The sequence below is a fragment of the Periplaneta americana genome, chromosome 2 (assembly GCF_040183065.1).
Source record: "Periplaneta americana isolate PAMFEO1 chromosome 2, P.americana_PAMFEO1_priV1, whole genome shotgun sequence".
Lineage (NCBI taxonomy): Eukaryota > Metazoa > Arthropoda > Insecta > Blattodea > Blattidae > Periplaneta > Periplaneta americana.
The window spans coordinates 212,103,553-212,128,712 of NC_091118.1; the positions used below are offsets into that span (position 1 = coordinate 212,103,553).

General features: G+C 34.3%; 1 protein-coding gene across 2 annotated transcripts in view; it reads left to right on the forward strand.

The window, feature by feature from the left end:
- LOC138695099 (solute carrier family 35 member E3-like) overlaps positions 1 to 15,326 on the forward strand; it is a 28,466-nt gene extending 13,140 nt beyond the window's left edge. The window contains exon 6 of one of the 2 annotated variants that reach the window (XM_069819490.1): positions 15,097 to 15,326. In XM_069819490.1, the coding sequence (XP_069675591.1) occupies positions 15,097 to 15,186 (90 nt within the window). In that variant the 3' untranslated portion in view covers positions 15,187 to 15,326. Of the gene's footprint in view, positions 1 to 1,897; positions 2,884 to 15,096 lie in introns of those variants that run through there. The other variant, XM_069819489.1, reaches the window with a different exon arrangement.
- Positions 15,327 to 25,160: the final 9,834 nt, after the last annotated feature.

The following is a 25,160-nucleotide window of genomic DNA, read 5'->3' on the forward strand; positions in this document are numbered from 1 at the left end:
ATACATGTCACCTTAAAAAATTAAATGTGGAATGTCACCTTAATTTTAATTTTCACTTTATACACAACTCTTTAAATTATTCTTGAATCTCCTTAAGGAAGGACAGCCCTCAAAGATCGCTGCAGGTAGGTCATTCCAATCATTTATAGTTCTATTTAAAAATGAGAATTTACCTACATCCGTTTTCTGTTTCCTACATTAAGTGTATCATCAAAAAGTAGGGCCCACAACTCTGCATCTTACAATCCCTGCCCATACATTTACCTTCTGGGGCAATTGCATGTGAGTTTCTGACCAGCACCTGCAATTTTGTCTATTCACTTCTTCATTCAGATAAAATGTAGATTCATCAGAGAAAAATAAGCTTGATACGAAATTGGGATCTCTGTTGCAGAGGTTTGTCTGACAGAATTGCAATCTTCTGTATCCCTCATCTTCCATTAGTTCCTGCAAGGGCTGCACTTCATTATGACGCAGCAGTCTCCAGATGGTTGTTCTCAATACATCAAATAATGTAGATTGTAATTCAGTAAGTGAAGAATGTGGATTATCTTTCACAGTTATCAAAATGTCTAGCTCCAGTTCTTCAGTAGTTAATGATGGTCTACCATACCTTTGGACATCTCTCACATGTCCATTTTCATTGAATTTGTTATGTATTCTACTCACAGTAGCCATGTATTGTGGGTCCCTATCACCACGGCATGGCGCGTCCTCAGGTTGCGGATAGAGGAGACGGCCTCCAGATATGGAGGGTAGCTGCGAATATATTGAATAAGCAGTCGTGGACAGCCGATAAGGGGTGGTCCTCCAGCTTGGGGGTTGGGCGAAGGGCTAACAACCCATCACCGTAAAAAACAGCTTGTTACGTATCCCTATAATAAGGAAAAATCTGAAAGTTAGAATTTATAAAACAGTTATATTACCGGTTCTTCTGTATGGTTGTGAAACTTGGACTCTCACTCTGAGAGAGGAACATAGGTTCAGGGTGTTTGAGAATAAGGTGCTAAGGAAAATATTTGGGGCTAAGCAGGATGAAGTTACAGGAGAATGGAGAAAGTTACACAACACAGAACTGCACGCATTGTATTCTTCACCTGACATAATTAGAAACATCAAATCCAGACGTTTGAGATGGGCAGGGCATGTAGCACGTATGGGCGAATCCAGAAATGCATATAGAGTGTTAGTTGGGAGACCGGAGGGAAAAAGACCTTTAGGGAGGCCGAGACGTAGATGGGAGGATAATATTAAAATGGATTTGAGGGAGGTGGGGTATGATGATAGAGACTGGATTAATCTTGCACAGGATAGGGACCGCTGGCGGGCTTATGTGAGGGCGGCAATGAACCTTCGGGTTCCTTAAAAGCCATTTGTAAGTAAGTAAGTACTCACAGTAGACTGATATATAGGAGCGATCTCACTGTGTTTCATTGAAAAGTGCACATACTTCATCTAGTGTACGTTTCCAATCATCATTAAAATTTCAATTTCCTCACTTTCACTTAATAACTTCGTTATTTTCTGTTAACTTCTACGAATAAACTGCTTCCATAACACCAGGAAATCCAACTATTTATTTTGTTACCATAGCAGCATTTGTTGTATAAAAAAATTGATAGCTTGTGTAACTATGGAGATAGAGATTTTTTTTTTTTTTAATAAAAGAAGGAAATATATTTTGTATCTGTGAGTAACAGTATTTCATACAAGACACATACATTAATAAGTGAATTCTGTATGATGTACAGGGTGGAATACACTTCTTTCTTTACACTATTAATTACATTTTCAAAAATTTTTTGTTCCATGTGAACTAAATTTCTGCTTATATTTTCCTGATGATTGTCAACTCCAATGAAAATGCTTCATTGATAATAAGTTCCACATATTTCAGGCAGGAAGTGCTCTAGGAAGAGGCAGCCACTACCTCCACTTAGGATATGCGAAAAAGTCTTCAAAAATGGGACTGCATTTCCAGTCACCTCCCTAGGAACTTTGTCCTTAAGCGGTTGGTACAGGAAAGAAATTCTTGGAATGCTAAGAAAATATATGTACAGCTGTGTTACTGAAGACAGGATCAAAACTTTTAATACAGTGAATCACCATACCTGGATTCGTGAAGAAAAAAAGAGACATCTAGCTGACTTGTGGATCTGTACCTCCATTTTGTGTTAACAGACTTGGGATACGCTAGTTTCAGCTATGTTCTCGCAATGAACATTTTATCAGAAGTTGTTGATATATGAAGAATGTACAGGGTGATTCTTCTCAGCAATGAGATACTAACTTTCTAAATTGTGGAAAACTCTCCCCTGCTATCTTTTTCTTATTATTTTACAATATTTGAATCACATCTTTTTTGTGACATTGCATTGGAATGATGTCTAGAAATATAGGCTTATGTGTGTATGCTGAATGTTTTTTAATCTGTATTAGACAGTTCTTTGAAATGTATTGTGTGTTATTTACCAAGAAGACATAATTAATGCTGTTCTTTAGACTAACACTTATTAGCACTAATATGATATAGAGTCAATAATTTCGTGAACCCTGATGACAGAAATGTGTCGTTACCATATGGCACACCTACCTTAAAAGCAACCTCATCTATATATTTCTGACAAGAGTGTTGGTACAGTTGCTTGAAACTGTCTTGAGAAATGCTTCTGGAATCTATTAATAAAAAGCTTACATTACAACTGTATTGAAGTGACAAAAAATTATACAATTTAAGTTGGGAGAGTATGGAGAATGTGCCAGCACAATGGAATTTTATTCATCCAACCATTCCCAAACATTGAAATGTTCCAAAAATCTGCTTCTGATAACTTGACATGTAAATCTAAGCAGGGCCCTGTTGCATAATAATTTACAAACTAATAATATTAGTCAATTTACTTGTGATTTGTAATTTAGAGAATATTTCTGTTGCATAATGCTAAGAAGAAAACTTACAAATTATTAGTAAAAATACTAATATTGTTAGTGAATTTTACAAGCTCTTGTTGCATAATTGAAATTAATATTATTAGTTATTAATGTTTACTAATATTTTTTCTACCAGTTTGCTTTCACCCATTATTACATATTATTAGTGGGGTTAGTTTGTTTATAATCAATAATATTAAACTAAATCATGGTTAATTATCTAGTTTTGGATTCTTCATATGACTTACCGAGGCCTCCTCATAGACGGCAGAAAGTGTATAACTATATAATGTTCTTAAAAGTCTTATTTCTTACCACTGATGCCTTTTTTGTTTTTGGCCACCAAACATCTCTCAAATATGTTCAATCTTTGTTCTGCAGTATTGCTCCAATTGATTTTCCATATTCACGTATTTTTTTCCAGCGAGTAATTTTGTCATCTTTAGTTATTGTCGCTAAATCGGCCAAATAATATTGGTTTTTTACATTTAATTTTGTTTAATATACACAATTTGAGTTTTCGCAGCCCTTTTCTCTTCCTCATTGCAAAAAATTTAGACACAACAATACTGTTTATTGTTAATTTACCCGGTATTTACACTCACTGCCATCGTGATTATCATGGCACTAGTATTTATACAGTTGTAATCCAAGAGGCCGTGACATATCTATGTTTCTCTGGCGAACTTGTAATATGTAAAATTTTTATAGCGAAAATCACTAATAATATTAGTAAACTGTATTATTACGCGACAGAAATTACTAATATTAATAATTTGTTAATTTATTCTAATAATATTAGTAAAGTCATGCAATAAGGCCCAGATTAGTTTAAATTGTGTGTCATAGCATTGTTCCAGTCATCTCAATCAACGTCCTTCATGTTATTCCCCTTAAAGGACACCACAGTATGTATGCAGTTATAGTTGGGTTCTTTCAAAACACAAATGCTACAAATACTGTCAGTAACTTTAGGGGAACTTTACAAGCAACATTTAAACATAAAATCGTTAGATGAAATCACAATGCAGAAAGAGAGATTGGTGGACTAGTGGTTATCATGACAGAAACTACTTTTCTTTTGTAATAATGATGAAAACTTGTATATTCGTGATAATTTCGAAGTAGGAGAAAGTAATAACATGGAAAGAGAATCATAAGGCCCGCTCCTTCTTAGTGGAATCGAATTGAACAGAATTTCTCTCCATGATGTATTTAAATGGAAGATAGCAGAATCGAACTGAATTAAATAGAATTCATTGGCTAGAATATTTATTCCACTGCCAGAGCAGATTTCTTGTTTTGGGTATGATTGTACGTTCTTGTGAAGTCTTCATGAAAAATCAAATGAGCCATATTAATTTTTGGTAGCGTAATTTGTTTATTGAAAGTTATTGCTGAAATAGTATGTATACAGAAAATTACAATTTAACATGGACAAAGAAAAAGTAATAAATCTTGTTCAGAATTATCCATTGTTGTAAGACAAAACACAAAAGCATTCTATAATAATATACCCGTGATAATGTGTAAAGCGAAATAAGTAAATTGAGGCGTTCAGAAGTCAACATGATTAACTCCTTTTCCAAAGGTTTTGAGATATTCAGGGTTAAAGTTAAACACACACTATTAATTCTGTGATGTAAAAAAAAAAAGGTAAAGGTATCCCCGTAACATGCCATGAAGGCACTTGGGGGGCATGGAAGTAGAGCCCCATGCTTTCCATGACCTCGGCACTAGAATGAGGTGGTGTGGTCGGCACCACACTCTGACCGCCTTTTACCCCCGGGAAAGACCCGGTACTCAAATTTATAGGAGGCTGAGTGAACCTCGGGGCCGTTCTGAAAGTTTGGCAACGAGAAAAAATCCTGTCACCACCTGGGATCGAACCCCGGACCTTCCAGTCCGTAGCCAGCTGCTCTACCAACTGAGCTACCCGGCCACCCAATTCTGTGATGTAGGAGAGAAAAAGACTGCAGTCTGTGGGCTTTTTACTGAACTATGGAGCAAATCACATTGACCACTGAAAATTGAAAATATGGTCAATTTAATACATTGCCAACTTATAAACTCTGAAATAACCAAAAGTGGAGTTAATCATGTTGGCTTCTGAACGCCTCAATTAATGAAAGCATCAGGTTAAAAGTAAAATCCAAAGAAGCGCTATAGAACGAAATTTTGTTTCATCTCCCAGAAGGTAGTAAAATAAAATGGGAAATTCTCCAGATGTTACTTACTTACTTACTAATGGCTTTTAAGGAACCCGAAGGTTCATTGCCGCCCTCACATAAGCCCGCCCTCCAGTCCTATTCCGAGGCTTATTGTAGGGATTCGTAACAAGCTGTTTTTTACGGTGATGGGTTGTTAGCCCTTCGCCCAACCCCCAAGCTGGAAGACCACCCCTTATCGGCTGTCCACGACTGCTTATTCAATATATTCGCAGCTACCCTCCATATCTGGAGGCCATCTCCTCTATCCGCAACCTGAGGACGCGCCATGCCGTGGTGATAGGGACCCACCATACATGGATTCTCCAGATGTATCTAGTTAAAAAAAAAATTCCATGAATCAAGTATTTATTTCCTTTTCTTGTTTTGAATATTTGTTCCTTCTCTTTCCACATCTTCAAATAACTGTGCTAAAGCTATCATGAAATCCATTTTAAACTGCAACACGAATTGGTGCAGTTCGATTCCACTAGATGTGAGCGACTGCAGATGTTTCGATTTGGTTCGATTCTGCTAAGTGGGAGCGGGCCTTTAGTAAAATAAGTGTCAAGGTTACCCAAAATTTGTGCATTTTTTGCTGAATTTTTGTGAATTACTGTAAAAGAAATTAATAATATTAATTTAGTCTTTTGCCACATTATTGAAAACAGGCATATTGTAGCATTGTATTAGTTTTGTTGTGCAGTTTTGACTGAGATTTCATTAGAAAGTACAGTAGTTTTCTACAATGGTGAGATGTTTACTGCGTCATCTTGAAGATATACATCAAATGCAGAAAGTTACGTGGTGGGCAAGTCAAACATTTAGACATAAATGTCCTGGCAACCCAGTTCCAACACGAAAAGCAATATTAAAGTTAGTGGACAAGTATAATAAAAATGGTTCTGTGACTGACCTGAAAATTACAGAAGAAAAACTTGATGAAATAGGAGCTGCCTTGGAACATAGTCCTCGAAAATCTTTGAGACGTCTAGTACAGCAAACAGGAATTTCTCAAGGACCTGTAAGACAAACACAAAACAGTTAAAATCAAAGACCTGTGTAATTTCTGCAATCCAATTACATTCCTTAGATTGTAACAAAGGACTGTGCTTCTGTAATTGGATCTTAGAAAATGTTAATAATAGAATAGAATGTTTTATTTTTGCTGACAGAGTTAAGGCCATAAAGCTTTCTCTTCCATTTATCCAGTCTTAATCAATACAATAGTTACATACATACTTAAATTATGAATATTTACAATACACTAAAGATTCTCCAGCAGTATTCTTCAGTTAAGTTTTAACGACTAGTACATGTTTATTTAAATTGAATACGAAAAAGTAATAACTTAATTTATGAGCTAATGTAATTCAGTTCAGTCTATATGCAATATGTAAAGAATTATAATTAAGTTGAGATAACTACCAGTAAAACCCCGATAAGACACTGTTCAAGGGACCGGGTGTAAAATGCGTATTAGACGGGTGTACTAATTTTGACTTATATACAGCATCTATTAGCATTTTTCTTTATTGAGATACATGATTCATGAAAGGTAATACAGTGTTACTCCATTATGTAATTACTCTACTGTACGTCAAAGACATTTACAATATGTACTGTACTTAATTCTTTCGAAAAAAAAAAAAAGTCATTTATAGTTGTTTGCCGTGTGCATGTTCTCCAAGTCCTCATGTTCACCACACTTCAGTTTCTGCGATTACATCCTCCCGACGTCATAGCTATAGTGATTGAGTCACGATTTTTTATTATCGTCCTTAATGTCGATGATGGGATTCCTAATGAATCAGAGAGTTGTTTCTGAGTAAGAGTACTGTTCTCATCGTACTTTCGTAAGATTTCCAATTTTTCCGACACAGAAAGGGCTTTTCGTTTAACACTCATTGTAATCACATTCACAGACACTTCAATACACAACAAACTGTCCAGCAAAAATTGCCATAATTTTATTGTGGCCAAGTGAGGAATGTTGTTTGAGAGAGAGGGTTAGCAAGAGGGTGAGGTATGTAGGCTTTAACCGCGCAGGTAAAGAGTCGAATAAGTGAGCGTAACAAGAGGGTGGGGTATACTAAGGTATGAAGTATGAAGGTTTAAATGCGCAGGTAAAGGGTCGAATACCGATACTTTTCAGGTTAATAGAACCAGTGAGTTCAATGACCAAGATGTTTCATTGCATTGCTGAAAATTACATCGAAAATATTTCACAAAAACAGCGTATTAAGCGGGACTTGAGTGCAAAAAACGGGGTATTTTATAAAGGCGTTATATATGAAATGTGCAGGGACCAGACAAAAAAAGCGTATTACACGAGATAGCATAATAAGCGGGCGCATCTTATCGAGGTTTTACTGTAGTTGGTTAAATGATGATCATTAATATTATACGAATCTAGCAAATGGAACTCACTCTCAGACTAAAACCTATCTTCCCCCTCCATACTCATTGGTGATATAGCCTCGGCACATGATAAGGTCACAGGACAGGTGTTGCATCCTCTACTGTACAAACAATGCATTCTGCATGGCTATCTGTTCACGAAATTAATGACTCTATTATTGCATATTGTAGTATATATGTAGCTGTGGACGTTGTTGTGTTTATTATTTCAAACCTGTAGTTAGTTCAGCATGAAGTAACCATCTAATGTTTCTCATAAATTGAGCTTTAAGAAATTGCACATGCTTCAGAGACTTACAAATTACGACAGATTATGTCCTTCATTAAACAATGGAAAAAGTGTTTTTTATGTACTGGTTCTTGTATATATTCTAGTCTTGTATTTAGTGCAAATAGTGAACATAGGAAGAATTAAATATAAGCATGATAATTTTGTGTGACAAATATTTTTAATACAGAAAATAATAAATTATGTTCGTATTTTTAAATTGTTGCTCAGCTGTGTTTGCAGCTAGTGGTGTGTAAAAAGCTCTCCGCCACCTGTTTTCTATTGTTTTCTAATATGTCATTTGTAGGGCTAGGATTATAGTAACCCAACAACATCAATAAAATGACTTGCACATTTTAAAATGACCTAAATATAATTAAAAAAAAAAAGAGTTGCTTTCTTCTAGTGGGTAACAAATCAGTGTTACGGAGCACTTTCATAGATAAGCTTATTCATAATAATTATTATTAGAGATGGTAGATTTTAGGAACGTAAAATAAAAAAAATTGCACTTTAGAAATCAGATTTTTCATTTTATAGGACTTCTATTGTTAGCGTTGAGCATTGTGTAGCATTTTTGGATGGGACATTTCTTTATGAAAAGTTTGGTGATAGAAATTGTTGTTGTCCAAGGCCCCTTATAGACGAAGTCATTTGTTTTTATTTCATTACAGGCCATTAGGTGGAATTGTGATTTTAATTTTAAAACTTATTTATCTCATTAAATGTCAGTCCTATCAAAATTTTGCTTAGAATAGAACTTATCGGAAATAATTTTAAAAGAAACTTTTGTTATGTAACATTTTTCATGAAAATCAATAATAAGGGAGATATTTCGATTTATTTAATTCAAGCCTCCTTATAACCCTGCTTTTAAATAAAGTATTTTGAATGCCATATAGCCTAAAATCTAAGTTACAACGAACTTAATTTATTCCAATTTTCATATAAATTGGGACCAAATGAAATTACTTTGTCTAACAAAACAGAGCATTGTGGGAGTATGTTTTCTCTTTATCACTCCACTAAGAATTCTGTCTTTTTTTTTCTTTATACAACTACGTACCTTTATTCCACACATAATATATTCTTCTTGTTCAAAGTATTGTGATATTAGAAATAATAATATTGGAAATATTTATGTAAATACGTGTTAGAAAGTACTAGTTACAAAAGTGTGTTTCCACTCAGAATTTTGTGTTGTATATATCATATGACTGAAGGCTCTTATCTCTTCTTTCTTCATAAATAGAAGTGTGACATATTGCCTGAGTGCTGATTGCTGTTGCATTTGCTTTGTTTCTTAAGCACATAATATATTTTCTTTAACATTATGTTGTAAAATTGCTCTGAACTTATTAAACATTAAGTTTTTCTGTTAGTTTTATGGTTCGGTATGGAGTACACTGTATTGAGACTGTGATCTTTTCAAGAGATGAAAATTATAACCATTGTTATGTAACAATAATTACAATACCGTTTGTAAGCACAAACTGAAGCAACTTACAAGTTGAAGATATGTTCACAATGAATATTAAACATCGTAACATAAACACAGAAGTTTGCGGTCAGGTTATTTAATGGGGCCATTCACAATGATTTACATAAACGTTGACATTAACATTACCATTCCATGACAATTGATAACACAAAAGTCTGCAAACTCCAAACTTTCATGTTTATGCTCACTTGATTTTAAAACAATCATAATAGCGCTGAAGTATACAACAGAATATGATGAAATGACGTAGTTGTTATGTTTCCATGGTTACCAAGTATCTTTGTGATTATCTTTATGTTACCATCGTGAATGAAGTTACAATTTCTTAATTTTACGGTAATGTTTATTCTTAAGTTAACTTTTACATTTTCATTATAATTCTTATGCTTAGCAGTGCCATAAATTCTGAGTCGAAATAGAAGTAATAATCTAATTAATTTATTAGTGGCTGATAAGAAATTTCTTCCCAGCAGGATGATGGATTTTAAAGAGACATTTATGGCTATTAGAATGGTTTCCTTTAGAAAGGAGGTAATGACAAGAATCATATATAATTTAATTTTTTTATCAACTGTCCGAAGACAGGTCTGAACCTCACAAGTGATACCAAGAAGACACCACTTATGAGGCAACTAGGCCAGGGAATAATGGGGTAAAAATGGCCAGTTCCTTTCTCCCCCTCCATTGCATACATCGCCAACTAGCTACATGTTACACTAATCAGAATTCAGATGTATACAAACAATTGTTCTTCCTCTGACACATTGTCAAGTGAGATGTACAGCCTGATAATAGATGTACATATTAGCCAGAACCTCAATTAGAGGACCATAATTGATTTATGGTACATAAAAAAGCTTTATTCCTAATTGGAATATCAGAGACTTCTTGAACAGTAAGCCAATAGACTGCAGTGTGTTCAGACTGGTTCTCAAAAAAAAAAAAAAAAAAAAAAAAAAAAAGGAATTTTTTTTTAAATAAATTATATTTCATAAATGGCATGTTAAACACAAATAAAATTCATCTTGTATGATAAAGGAACTGACCATCCTATCCTGGCTTAGTTGCCTCATAAATGGTGTCTTCTTGTTGTCACTTGTGAGGTTCAGATTCGTCTTCGGACAGTTGACTAAACAACAACAACTGGAGGAAATAATCCCTTTATCCATGAATAAAGACAAAATTGTATATCCAGACCCAACATTACACCACTTTCAGTTGTTGACAATACATGTTGCCTTGGTAACACTTCTAGGAACATGTCATAAGAGCCAACATACACAGGGTGGATGGTAACCTCTGCTCCAAAATGAAACTGAGGAGAGATTTGAAAAACCTAAATAAGTTTTTCCTCTAACATTCACCCTTTTAGAGGAAGTTTTTGTCTTTCTATGAAGCATATGGCAACATCACGGCTAAACTCGGTCTGCACTTCTTACCTTCCTCTCCCCTCCCCTGTATTCAGTCGGTGACACGCAACAGTGTGCTGAATTGCAAGTTTTATTTTAACAATTTTCTCAATTATTCAATTTAAATTCATGACTAAACGGTTCAGATTATTTTTACCTATCTGCTTGTATAGCAACCAGCCATTTCTCTTGGACCATTACCGCAATAGAGAGCTGAAAACATTGGACAAAGACTGTTTTTTTCTTCTTGCTTAATGGTGCTTCATCAAAAGGAAAATGTAATAAAAGTTTTGTTACATTTAACATGTAGAATGACCTCTTTAATTTTGGTGCAGAGGTTACCATCACTCTGTATAAACCACATCAATTAAGACGAGACTAAATGGAAAGAGCCAATGACTTGGTTGTACAGTACGCAGAATTAGAAACTGGGCTGTCACATTCCTTTACTGTGCTTTGATAAACTTCAATGTTTAACTAATACTCTTACACTAAAAGTTTTGCAGTACATATTTGTGTGTGTATACAGTAAAACCTCTCCTTACGGAGACCCCCATGATATGGACACTCCACATATACGGACAGATTTTTATGTCCCAACTGAAATAATATAGAAATAATGATAAATTTAACTCTCATTTATGGACACTCTCAGACACGGACATGGACAGCTGTTTCACAGTCCTAAAGCTTGCTTTACCTCCTGACTGCGGACAGAACTTGGATTTCAAGACCTAATGAGTTACAAAAATGGAAAATTTAGTTTTGAGAACTGCACAGAAATTCCTTAACATGATAGAAGACAATTAGGGCCTCGTAGGCTACCACTAGCCCAGCTGGCTACTCCTTGTTAGCTGGAAGCGGGTGGATAGACAAATTCATAAAATTTAATCTGTCTGATGGGTCCAAGGTTTCCGCGATCGTGAAATTGTATTCAACAACACATGATAGGGTTAGTAGGATTATTCTCTTCACTTCAATCAATTGTACTGTTTCGACAGACATTGCACCTGAACGTAAAGGTTAATTTGAAAACTGTAAATTACTAACAATAAACAACAATTTAAACAGTAGGCCTACTGCATAACTGTAGACCTAGAATAAAACTGCATGGCACAGTACTGTATTTTCCTTTTTCGGTCTTATCTACTGCAGTTCAAAGTTGCAAAGAATTTACTGTAGTGCAGTAGACTGTATGTAGAATTAAACTACAGTAATACATTTCATTTAAAACGTGAAGGGGTACATAATGCATATTATAAATTTACTGTTGGATTGGGGAGCGTCCCTTCCAATAAAGGACGCCTCTCAGATGCGGACAGATTGTTACGTCCCCTTCGATGTCCATAAATAAGAGGTTTCACTGTATATGTAAAAAACGTTAATAAATCGAAAAGATAAGTGTAAAAGTTATGTTCTTTCTAATACGAATATTGATTGCCAACTGTTTATGTATTGTACATGAAAGATGTCACTTTGTGCTTCTGACAATATTTCTCAGGCATTGTAATTATAATTTTGATCTCTATCCTTAACTATACATAAATGTTGTATTATCTTCAACCAAGTGTATGCATGTAGCACATAATTTTGTGTTTAAACAGTAGCTAAAATGTTTCTACATTCATAATCTGAAGCAATAAATCCTGATACTTATTGTATGTTAAAATGTAATCTTCTTCATTTCTTCCTACCTACGTATTTCAAGCACTAAAGCAGTCTTTGTTTCTTGTGACTCATATCACTAATATCACTAACTTTTTTTAATCCTGTCACAGCATTCAGCATTATGCATACCTATAATTCTAAGTGGTTGTATTTCTGTATTTTTTTAATGGCTTTAATATTCTTCCAATCATATGAGCCAAATAACTGTGAAGTACAAATTTTACAAGTTTTTCCTTCATTTGACTTTTCGGTTATTATTCGTATTAAAACAGTATTTGATAACAATGACAAAAATAAAGTACATTTCAGCAAACTATTATTCCAAATTATATGATTATGTTGTACCAAAGTACATATGATATTTCTCTCCAGCACCTGGACTCGAACCCAGGTTTTCAGCTCTACGTGCTGACACTATACCCACTAAGCCACACTGGATTCCAGTTACGATGCCAGATTGAATTCGTCTCAATTTAAATTCTACTTCTCAGTTTTCCCTTTGGTGGCCTACCCTCATGTACTGTGTCACACAATATGTGACAGTGGCACAATATCCAACGCACTATGTACAGAGGTGCACTCATTACGAATGACTAAGTGGCTGTAATCCAACGGGATGAGCGCCGTCTTGAATCACAAAGTGATTACTTACGCATATCATATTATTATGATGTACCGAAGTACATAGGATATTTCCGTGCAGGATTTCTATGTTATCATATAATGAAGGATGGATAGAACAGAGAGAATTTTCATTCATGAAGTTCTGAAAGGTGAAATTTCTATTGTTACCAATATGAAACCATCCCAAATACCAGATTTTAATGTATGCTCGAATCAATTTAGTGAAAGTAGAACAATGTTTTTCCATCACTGAAAACCTCCTCTCCTACATGCAGCTGACTATGACAGTTGAGAAAGTAAAAAAATATCTTGCTATGGCATGTAACCAAGAAAAGAATGAGTATTGAAATGTGATAAAAAGGTGTATTAACACCACATTAAATTAATACGAATTTACAGTCTAGTTTCGTAATTTTTAAAATTTCTATTTTGATTATTTTAGTATTTCCTTAATTTTAAATGTCTGTTTGCCTACCTATTTCAGCAAAAATAAATGCCTGAACTTTCGGGTTCTACTTATAAATAAAATACTAGCATATTTAGCCAAAAAATTAAAGCAAAACCACGTCTTTTGTATTCAACATTAAATCTAATCACCATTGTATTGTATTTATTAACATTCCATGGTATTCATACATGCTTACAGCTAGAATATGGAACAAGTCAAAAAACTTAATACTATTATAAAGTCTTAATTTATAGTCACAATCTAGATTAAATATATACAGACGAATTTACAATATAGTCTACTAGTACAACACAAAGTTTTAGTATCAATTTCATGAAGTGTTATTGAATGTCATGAATTCACCTACAGAATAGAAGGCGTGAGAAATTAGGTACTTCTTTAATTTGGCCCTAAATAATTTTATGTTTTGAGTTTCATTTTTTATATCGATAGGGAGGCTATTAAAATTTTTACTGCCATATAACGCACTCCTTTTTGATAGCACGATAGATTTGCTGATGGAGTATGAAAGTCATTTTTTTGACGTGTATTTATGCTATGAACTGTTGAATTAGTTACAAAGTTTTCACGTTTACTTACGAGGAAGATTATTAATGAAAAGATGTATTGACAAGCCATGGGCATTATTTATAGTTTTTTGAAAATAGTCCTACAAGATTCCCTAGATTTGGCACCTACTATTATTCTAATTACTCTTTTTTTGTAATAGGAATATACTGTTACTATCTGTGGAATTTCCCCAGAATATTATTCCAAAACTCATTACCGAGTGGAAGTATGCAAAGTATATTGTTTTTAAAGTATTGATATTTACTATCTTTTGCATAGATCTAATAGCAAAACAAGCTGAATTTAGTTTGGGAATAATTTCTTTAATATTATTTTTCCAATTTAACACAATATCGATTTTTAAGCGAAGAAATTTGGTTGTTGTTGGTGTTGTTACTAATAGGGATCTATTGTTAATTATTGCGCTAGAAATTTGCGAGGTTCAATTTGGACAGGATTTAAACTGAATTATGTTAGTTTTGTTACAATTTAATACTAATTTATTGGCTGAGAACCAGTCACATATTTTGAAGAGAATTTCCTCTGTTGAAGATTGGAATGTGTTGGAGTTATTGGCTGTAATTACTATACTTGTGTCATCTGCAAATAATATGGGATGACCTACACCTTTTATTAGGGGGGGGGGGGGGCAAGATCATTTATGAACACTAGAAAAAGTAGGGGACCTAATATTGATCCTATGTTAGATAGGCACAATTCCATACACTAGCTGAACTTCATACGAAATTTTCTTCCCACACAAAGATTTCAACAGTTTACAGTTCACATCTGCAGCCCAAAGCATAACACTAGCTTTAGACCACGATGCTGTAGCGCGGGACACTTTTTGAATAATAATTCAAGGAAATAAACTGTAAGCAATAACACCATTTGCAACATGATAAATGAATTGTTGCAAAAGTATAAAAGGTATTACGAGAAAGCATGTGTCATCTTTGTGAGGCTCAATTTTTTAAATGCAGTCCTTTTACTAATCACAGTGTTTGAATAATGATAATGCATGATTCTTTCTTTTTTTTGTTTTGTAGTTAAAGAAACCTCAGATCGATGTTCTAGACGTGGAAGAGCAAGTCATACTTGAAGAAGAAGAAAAACCCATATACGAGAAGAACACCTGAGATGTGAGACCTTCAACTGCCATTCATTAGGAAGTGGAAGTGCTTCCTCCATCATTCAACTCGGATTAAGTTCCTTTATTCTGATTTCGTTATAACATTATTTCCTTCATTCCACTGGATAGAGAAGTAATGTCAGTCTAGATCACTGGTCTCAAACTGTGCATCACAGTTCCCACGATGTCTGTGAACATATTTCTATAATCACTGTTATGAATTTAACAGTATTTTTTTTTACAAAAGATATTTACACAGAACTTTCTTCGCTACTGGTGAAATACAGAATATATTAAATTTCGAAGATTTAGATCTAGCTTCATTTTTAGGTAGACAAGTTGAGACGTTAAAGAACAACTACTTTTTGAGACTTTACACCCATTTATTGAAATGAATCTTTTACAATAAGATAGTCCCCCAAACAAATAGAAAATAAAAATTCTCACTTCAGTAGTTTGCACAGTTTTCATCATAAATTCCAAAATATTATTCAAATACTGTATCATATTTAACGATTTCTTGTATTAAAATATTTTCAGATAATTTACTCTGGTGAAGTTCGTTTAACAATATTGATAATATTAAAATTAGTTTTGCTTCTTACCCCATTTTCACGTGAAGTTGAAGGTAGGTCCAATCTCAAAGCCAGGTTTCCCATATTATCCTTAACGAAGGGAAAAATATAATCTAAACCTCTCTGGAGTGAGTCACTATTGCTTATTCCCTCTTTTAACGTTTTAATCTTTTTTAAAATCATTTCATGGCCTCCTATCTCACCAAACTTAATCCTTGTTCTGAAATGTATCATGTAAGGTTATATTAAAAATATTCTAGAAACTTTCAACAATTGAAAGACCATATGGTTTGGTTAGACTAATATGCTACAACATAATGGATGGAAATCGAATAAAAATAAAAGTTAAAGTGTACCAAAAATAAAAGCGCATTTCTATTTAAGAAACATTCGGATTTACTTGTTTAATTTACATAAATCTCGTAGAATAAATATAATGTACCAACATAGCTGTAAGATGACTTACATAAACCTTTGTTTAAGGTAGGCCTAAAACCAAAATTTACTCGATTTATAACAGGTGAACGCACCAGATTGGGAAAATTTCTACTTATGATGGATTAAAAAACATATCATTTACACTATTTTGTATGAAGATGTTTTCAGTGTCATGAACTTAGAAAGATGAAAACAATTGTGTTACGAGTGCTTGTAAAATTCGATAAAGAAAAAAATAACTGACATTTTTTAAACTTTGATCGACAAACATATTACCGATACCATAATAACGGAAAAAAAACATAGCTCCATTTGTTTACACATATAAAGTGTATTATTATTTTGAGTGAAATTACTGAATAAAACAGTTACCAGTACGACAGTTTCAAAATATAATAGGTCTTTTAAAAAAATCCCAATTTTTTATGTAAGACATTCCTCAGTAATAGCCACATTAAATTTATTAGAATAACAATGTCAAAAAACTCTTAATCAGTCTGTTCTATTATATTATACAGTCATGTAAACATGTCATATTTACATCAAGAGAGTTCAAAGACACTTTAACAAGAATTTGAGGAGTCTATGGATATTTTTAGAAGCCAAAACTGCTTTTCCAACATAAAGTTTCGAGACACTGATCTAGATTATCCCACAGTGTTAACGTTCATTATAAGCTTACCAACATAGTAGATCTGTGATCAAATCAAGAGCAGTTTTATTTTATAATAATGATAAGCAAAGCTATTGGCAGAGGCAGGTATAAAGTTATATATCTTTGGAACTATTAAAGCTACGTGCATGATATTTGGTGCACATATTCTTTAGGTTATTAAGAAACTTTCCTCTGTAATAGAAATTTGTTCTTTTGTTGCATCTGAAAATAATATACCTCCAAATATCTATAAAAATGCAGTACTGCTACCTCTAAAATTCATTCTTGAAATGTAATTATCTTAAAATTTTGAAAGCACAATATCAAAATTCTGCTACAGACAATTTAAAGAATTTGCTAGAAATTTTTTATTTACCTGTGAAAATGGCCGAAATATATCTATTTTAATAATTATTGTATTCTGTTTCTTCTTTTTTTATTGTTTATTTGTTTGTTTGTTTGTTTTTTTTTTTCAAAATTTGGGCTTCCATTTTTTTTTCCCCCAGTATCTAATCTCAAATTTAAATTGTTGCAGCAATTATATTTCTGCTTACAAAAATGAAAATTGTGCATCAATTATGAAAAGATATCAAATTATACCACCCTCTCCTCTTAAGAAAAGTTATGTTGTATGACTTGAGGCTTTCCCGGTGTTTGATATAAAATAACTCTTCTCGGGTTCTCAGCGAGGTGAGTTGGAGATTAGCTTCCAAGCTTTCGTCGGCTAGCTCTGCCATCTTCTTCATCCCCTGAAGAAGATGGCAGAGCTAGCCGTCGAAAGCTTGGAAGCTAATCTCCAACTCACCTGGCTGAGAACCCGAGAAGAGTTATTTTAAAAGTTATGTTATCCAATATTGTGCAATTTTACGTGGTTCCTTGTTTGTTTATTGCATTGGTAAATAAATAGTGTTGCCAATGTAACAAATTCCTTTTTACACATTCCTTCGCTGTCTTGTATCATTTCATTTTACAGAAATATTCAAGGAAATACTTAAGGGGGAGGTACACCATTGGCCTGCAAAAATTTAGTGAAATTCATTTTTTTTATATCTCAGCTACTACAAAAGCTAAATAGACAAAACTTTTCATATATTATTATGATGTACCGAAGTACATATGATATTTCCGTGCAGAAATTCTGCGTCATCATATGATGAAGGATGAGTGGAATGGAGAAAAATTCTCTCCGGCACCGGGATTTGAACTCGGGTTTTCAGCTCTACGTGCTGACGCTCTATCCACTAAGCCACACCGGATTCCCATCCCGATGTCGAATCGAATCCTCTCAGTTTAAGTTCCACCTCTTGGGTTCCCTCTAGTGGCCTACCCTCATGCACTGCGTCACAGATGTATGACAGTGGCACAATGTCCACACATGTGCAGAGGTGCACTCGTTATGAGTGACTAAGTGGCCAGATCTGATGGAATAGAGCTGAAAACCCGGGTTCAAATCCCGGTGCCGGAGAGAATTTTTCTCCATTCCACTCATCCTTCATCATAAAACTTTTCATGCTTAATATATTTACATTATTCTTTATAAAACACTATTCAATTACCTGTAAAAATAATAATCAAATTTTTATATTTGTTTACAACCATAAAGCATTTACATAATAAAATATACAATTAACTAAATACAAAATTAACTAAATATCTGCATGATTATTTTACTGGAATGTTTTAAAGACATCAACAACATAGTCTAGGATCTTTTACCTATTCCTTCAAGGAATATTTTTTTCTTAATCGTTACCTTCAATATTAAGTTTTCTAAAACTTTTTATTAAGAAAACAATATTTTCTGAAAGAATAGATAAAAGATCCTAGACTATGTTGTTGATGTAGGTTTTTAGAATATTTCTGTAAATGAATCATGCAGATATTTAATTACATGTATATTTTATTATGTAAATGCTTTATGGTGGTAAAGAATTATACAAATTTGATAAGTAACTGATTAACTAGTGGACTTACTCGTGTTAATTATGTAAGTCTTTGCGGCTTACAGCTGTTTCGGTGCATCATCACACCATCTTCAGAGCCTACTAGATCTTGGCGTCATCTCGAACTTCTCTGCCTGTTATGTGGGTGCGTTTGATTGTTGAAAGGTGTTGAATAGTGGAGTCAAGTAGTGTGTGTGTACTGAAATTGATCTATATGTTGAGAATTTGATCAGGTTGTGTTTTAGTGTGTTTGTATATTTCATATTGTTCTAGTGTGTTGAGTTTTTGGTGCTTGGGTTGTGTGTGTAGGATTTCCATGTCCGTATTTATGTTATTGTATGTATGGTTAGCATTGGTTATGTGATCGGCGTATGTAGATGTATTGTGTCCTCTGGTTATTGCTTTAATGTGTTCTTTGTATGGTGTTTGGAATGATCTGCCTGTCTGTCCAATGTAGAAACTGTCGCAACTATTACATGTGAGTTTGTATACACCTGTGTGGTCGTATTTGTTTGTTTGTGTTGTTTGTGTGTTGAGATGTCTTTGTAGTGTGTTTTCTGTTCTGTATGTTATGTTGTATTTCTGCTTTCTGAATGAAGATGCGATCTTCACGCAAAACACAACACAAACACAAGAACACAAGGAATACATCACACTAACATATGAAAACAAAAGCACACATAAGATCGCATCTTCATTCAGAAAACAGAAATGCAACATAGCATACAGAACAGAAAACACACTACAAAGACATCTCAACACACAAACAACACAAACAAATAAATACGACCACACAGGTGTATACAAACTCACATGTAATAGTTGCGACCGTTTCTACATTGGACAGACAGGCAGATCATTCCAAACACCATACAAAGAACACATTAAAGCAATAACCAGAGGACACAATACATCTACATACGCCGATCACATAACCAATGCTAACCATACATACAATAACTTAAATGCGGACATGGAAATCCTACACATACAACCCAGGAACCAAAAACTCAACACACTAGAACAATACGAAATATACAAACACACTAAAATATACCACGATCAAATTCTCAACACACAGATCAATTTCAGTACACACACTCTATTTGACTTCACTATTCAACACTTTTCAACAATCAAACGCACCCACACAACAGGCAGAGAAGTTCGAGATGACGCCGAGACACAGAAGGCTCTGAGGATGGTGTGAAAAAGCACCGAAACAGCTGTAAGCCGCACAGACTTACATAATTAACACGAGTAAGTCCGCTAGTTAATCAATTACTTATATTTAAGTGTTAAAAGTAGTGTACGCAAGATTCAAAATGGATTATCAAGACAAATTTTATATTATTTTTACAGGTAGTTATTAGCTATTTCAATATTCTGAATAGTGTTTTATAAAGTGTAATGTATGTATATTAAGCATGGAAAGTTTTGTTCATTTAGCTTTTATAGTAGCTGAGATATAAAAAAAATGAATTTCACTAAATTTTTGCAGACCAATGGTGTACCTCCCCCGTTCAGTCTTTTACATCTCAAACAAATAGTGTGTTCATGTACAAGAACAAACTAAAGTACATCTCTGTTAGTTAATTGTGAAGTACTAGTAGCAATTTTGGCAACAGTTTATTATAATCATATCAACTGAAATCATTTTTGCTTTATAATATGAAACAAATGATAAAAGTAAAACCCTATTTTGTTAAAAATATAGCATACACGCACAAAGTGACACAGATTAAGATGTTTAAACTATATTAGTTTTAAACGGATCTCCGTGTATGTACCTGTTAATTCCCTTAAAGAGATGTATATAGTTTATAGTGAACGTCTTTGTATGTTTTTATACGTGACAGAGGTAATTATTATTGTATGCTATGTATGTAAGTCACATGATAGTATCGAAAATACTTGGGTTGGATAAAAAGTAATGGCAGCAGTTCGATATTTCTGACATGGCTTTATTCACAGGGGTACAACATTTACGTACCTTCTATATAGTCGCCCCCCCTTATTTATTACCTTTTGCCAAATGTTTGGAAGGCGTCGTACACCATCAGCGCGTCCATCTTTGTTGATGTTCTGTATTGACCGCCCTAAAGCACGGATAAGTTCATCTCTGGTATTGTACCGGGTCCCTCGCAGTGGATCTTTCACTTTGGTGAAAAGATCGTAATCGCATGGATCATATCGGGTGAGTACGGTGGATGTTCCAGTAGTCCGCGTTTTCCGTCTGCCTTGGAGGTACAGCGTGGTGCAGTATTACCCCATCAATGTCATACGCCACAATGAACATCTCCTTCACAGCACTTTGTGTAGGGCGCACTTTCTTTGGACGAGGAGAACCGGGATGCTTCCATTCATTTGATTGGCGTTTCAAGTTTGGTTCATACGAGTGAGTCCAGGTTTCGTCCATAGCAACGATTCGTCCAAGAAAGTCGTCACCTTCCCTTTGGTACCGGTGCAACAAGGCCTTCCCGGAACGTTTTAACTGTGCGATATGGCAACGCTGCATCGCCACATGCTTCACGCAGTCCCTGAAAACATTCTTGTGCACTATGACCTCGTGGCATTTCAATTTTGATCCAGGAACGTTGCTCTTGTTTTGTAAGTATGGTCTTAGGGCGCTCGCACTATCCCTGTGAAAGTGAACGTTCTACACACTGCAGTAGATTGATGGAGTACTGTCGCCGCTGGCTGCACTAACTCATCTAACATTCCTTGTTCATGTCCACACAGCTGGCAGCTCTCGAAAGCACCATCGTCACGTGACAGCAGTGTTGCCATTACTTTTTATCCAACCTATGTATCTCTGGAAACATAGGGTTCAGAAAACTGAGACAAACTTTTTAATCAATATTTCCTCTTGTTTTTAATTTCGCCTTGAATAATTTTTGTGCACTATTTAAAGGAAGTATGGATTTTCGTCTTAAGGAATATATTCTCGTCCTTTAAGGGCGATTAAGGTCTAATTTTTCATATTCTGTCTAGTGTTTAAATGTCTATAAAGACAGTATTTTAATAAATCGACTGATATTCAAAGTATAACGATTTGCATCATTATGTATTAACTTCAGATTAAGTAATCTCTTGTAATTTGTTTCTCAGGAAATACGTTTCATGTATTAAGACAAGTTAACGTACAAACTTATTATTCTGATATGGTAACAATGGTTTTTGTCGATATCAGTATTGCTTTAGTTCACAAGTATCTGAGAGATACTAAAATGTATTAGAAAACGAATTCTTCTAAAAGAGTTGTGATAATTTTTTACTTTCATATCTGCTACCTTTCAGATAGGCTTAGAATTGAAAATTTGAAGTATTTTATTACCTGCCTAATAATACTATGCTGGTTTTATAGTTGATTTAAGTCCACAGATGTGGGCAAATTATGAGATTAACCAATGAAGTTTATTTATACTCGAAATCAGGTGTATATTTTTCATGTTAGAAAATAGTTATTTACGTAATTAGGACAGAAAGTGATACTTTTGTGTATGAATGAGACCGAATTTCGAAACATGTACGACACTTTCGTACGTCCAATATTTTTTGGCACAACTGCATGGATATTCTGTGTGAATTAATTAACCTATTAAATAAATAACAGACTACCGGTATTGAGATTTTTGTATGCTAGGAGTCATGGCCCACTAATACTACATTGTCTTCATAGTAGGTCTAGTTATGACGTCATGATTGTTGTGTAGCTATAGTAACCGCTTGTGTATTCTGAACCATGAGAAAACTCAAAATGGCTTTATCAAAAAAATATATTTCGTTCTGATGTTAAGAGAGAGATTCTAAGGAGGCCTTATGTAAATTAATACCTAGAAAATCTAAAGAAAGACACATGATGGAAAATGTTTTTTTTTTTTTTTTTTAAGAATGGACGAGATGTAACAGTGTGGAATTACTAACGGAACATGTAATGCTTGCGTTTTCAATCAAAAGGTAGGCCTATATCTGCTTATATAGTGTGTTAAGCTGTGGCTATGAAAATGTTTGTATATTATTTCTGTTTCTGTAAGTAAAGCTAAATAAATAAGATTATCTTTTAGCATTCTTAGTAGACTAGGAGGCATTGTCTGCGATTTCTGTGTTCATAGTTGGTGACCAGAAAACGAGATTAGATTTGCTAATTTCGTCGCCTTTATTACATCCTGATCAAAAGTTTTGTATATTAAATTCCTCAATTTGCCCATCATTAATCTACACATTTCAGACAATGCCCTTGAAAACAATACCCAACATCTTTTTAGATAACGCTGATAGTATTTTAAAGAAATTTTGCAACTACCAGCTGACACGCCCGATTCTATGGTATATACACATCGTAAATATAAAGGTTTTGGTTTTTTTAGGTTACGCTGGGAATCCATGCTACAACACATTAACGGCTTAAGGGTATTACACAAAACTAATGATCCTTACATTACTTCCACTAGGGACCTTATTGAGGAGAGTAAAACATGTTTAAAGAGCCTTAAATTAACTCCTGCTAATTCTTTTTTAAATAATCGTGAAAATTTTGTGGATTCTCGAAAAGTTATAGACGCTTTAAGAGAAAAAGAATTTGAAAATTGGTGTACATTGCAACAAAAGGGTAAAGGAGTGATTCTTAACAAAGAGTTCCCCCCAGCAAACAGCTGGATAAGAAATCACAAAGGTCTAACCCTCTCGGAATGGATAGACGCCCTTAAAATGGTAGGCTATGTCGCTCCGGTCCGAGCTGTACCGGGTAGAAGTCGGGATGGTACCCGCTGTAGGCGCTGTCTCAGCTAGATTGAAACTCTTCCCCATATCCTTGACTTCTGCTCCTATAATGAGGCCCTTCGCAACATCCGTCACCATGCTGTCCGTTCTATGCTGGCCGAGGCACTGAAGGAAGTAGGGTTTACAGTCCATCAAGAAGTGCAGGGACTAGCCACACAAGGAAGTGTTCGGTGAATTGATATCATTGCCATTAAGAACAACTCGGCATACATTCTCGATCCCACCATAAGATATGAGACACATGCAGATCAACTGCATGAGGTGGACAGTGAAAAGAAACGGATCTATGTACCAACAATCCCGTTCTATAAAGATAAATATAGCCTTTCCCACATTGATGTAATAGGTCTGATGGTGGGAGCACGAGGTACCATACCCTCCTTCTTTGGCAACAAATATAAAAACCTGGGCTAACACACAGCATTGTGAAGGAAATAGCCATTAGTGCCCTCAAAGGATCGATTCAGATATTTCGAAATCATTTGTATGGGAGTGATAATGGAAATTTCAAGTTATCTTAACCAATGGCTGTTGATTGGTTTAGATATCAATGCCAATAAATCCATACTATTATTTTTCTCGCGGTATATGGCATTCATATCATTCTAACGTATCTGATGATATTTTTTCCCCTTTCTTAACTGTAAATGAGCACAAACACTACTTAGGTGTAAATTTTTCTGACATTTTGTATATTCGATTCCCTAACCGTTTCAAATGTATATCATTTTACCTTTTAGGTGTGTTTCCAAATTATATGTAATACGCTTTGTCAAATCTGGCAACCTTTTCATAAGGGAAGTTAAATTTAATTAATTAATTGTGACGTGGTAGTTTTCATAATGTTTCGTCATAGCTGTTTATATTACCACATTCTAGTATATACAGTCACGAAGCTTGAGTTGTGAGGGTGCTAGGAACAAAAGACTGTGCTGGTACTATTTCGCATTGTCTGTAATGAGGCGATATTAGCGATCCTAGTGGTTAGCAACTATGTATGGATGCATATTTACTACGTATTGAGCTTCGTGACTGTATATATTAGACTGTGATATTACTATGACAATTTTGCTTTATTCATACGGGAAAGTGAATCGTAACAGTCTTTTTGGTGTACGCGTACAGCAAAGAAGAACTTTCTAACCAATAATGTGTTATGAAAAACAGCAGTTTCCATGTAGGTGTGCCAAGAAAGTATTTTGTGTGATCTAGCTCGCTTGGATATTAAATTATTTTCATTCATGTATGTGTTCTGAATAACATTTAAAAAAAATAACCTCATATAAATGGTAGGCCTAATATCATTAGCAACATAATAGAGGGAGTGAATTCTTACGAATTATTTTAAATGTGTGATGGAAAAGAATGTGTCATCTGCACATTTTCCTTTGCAATTATGTTCTCCACTTACAAAGCTAATGTCATTACTTTTCAGGTTATTAATAACTTTTTTTTGTTCCTTATTGTTTTTATGTATACCACCTTTCTATATGTTTTTAACCATTTTCAGAAGAAAGAGAATTTTCAGGCTGTAGGAAGAAAATGTGATATTTTCATATTCGTTAATACAGGGTGTCTGTTTTATTTC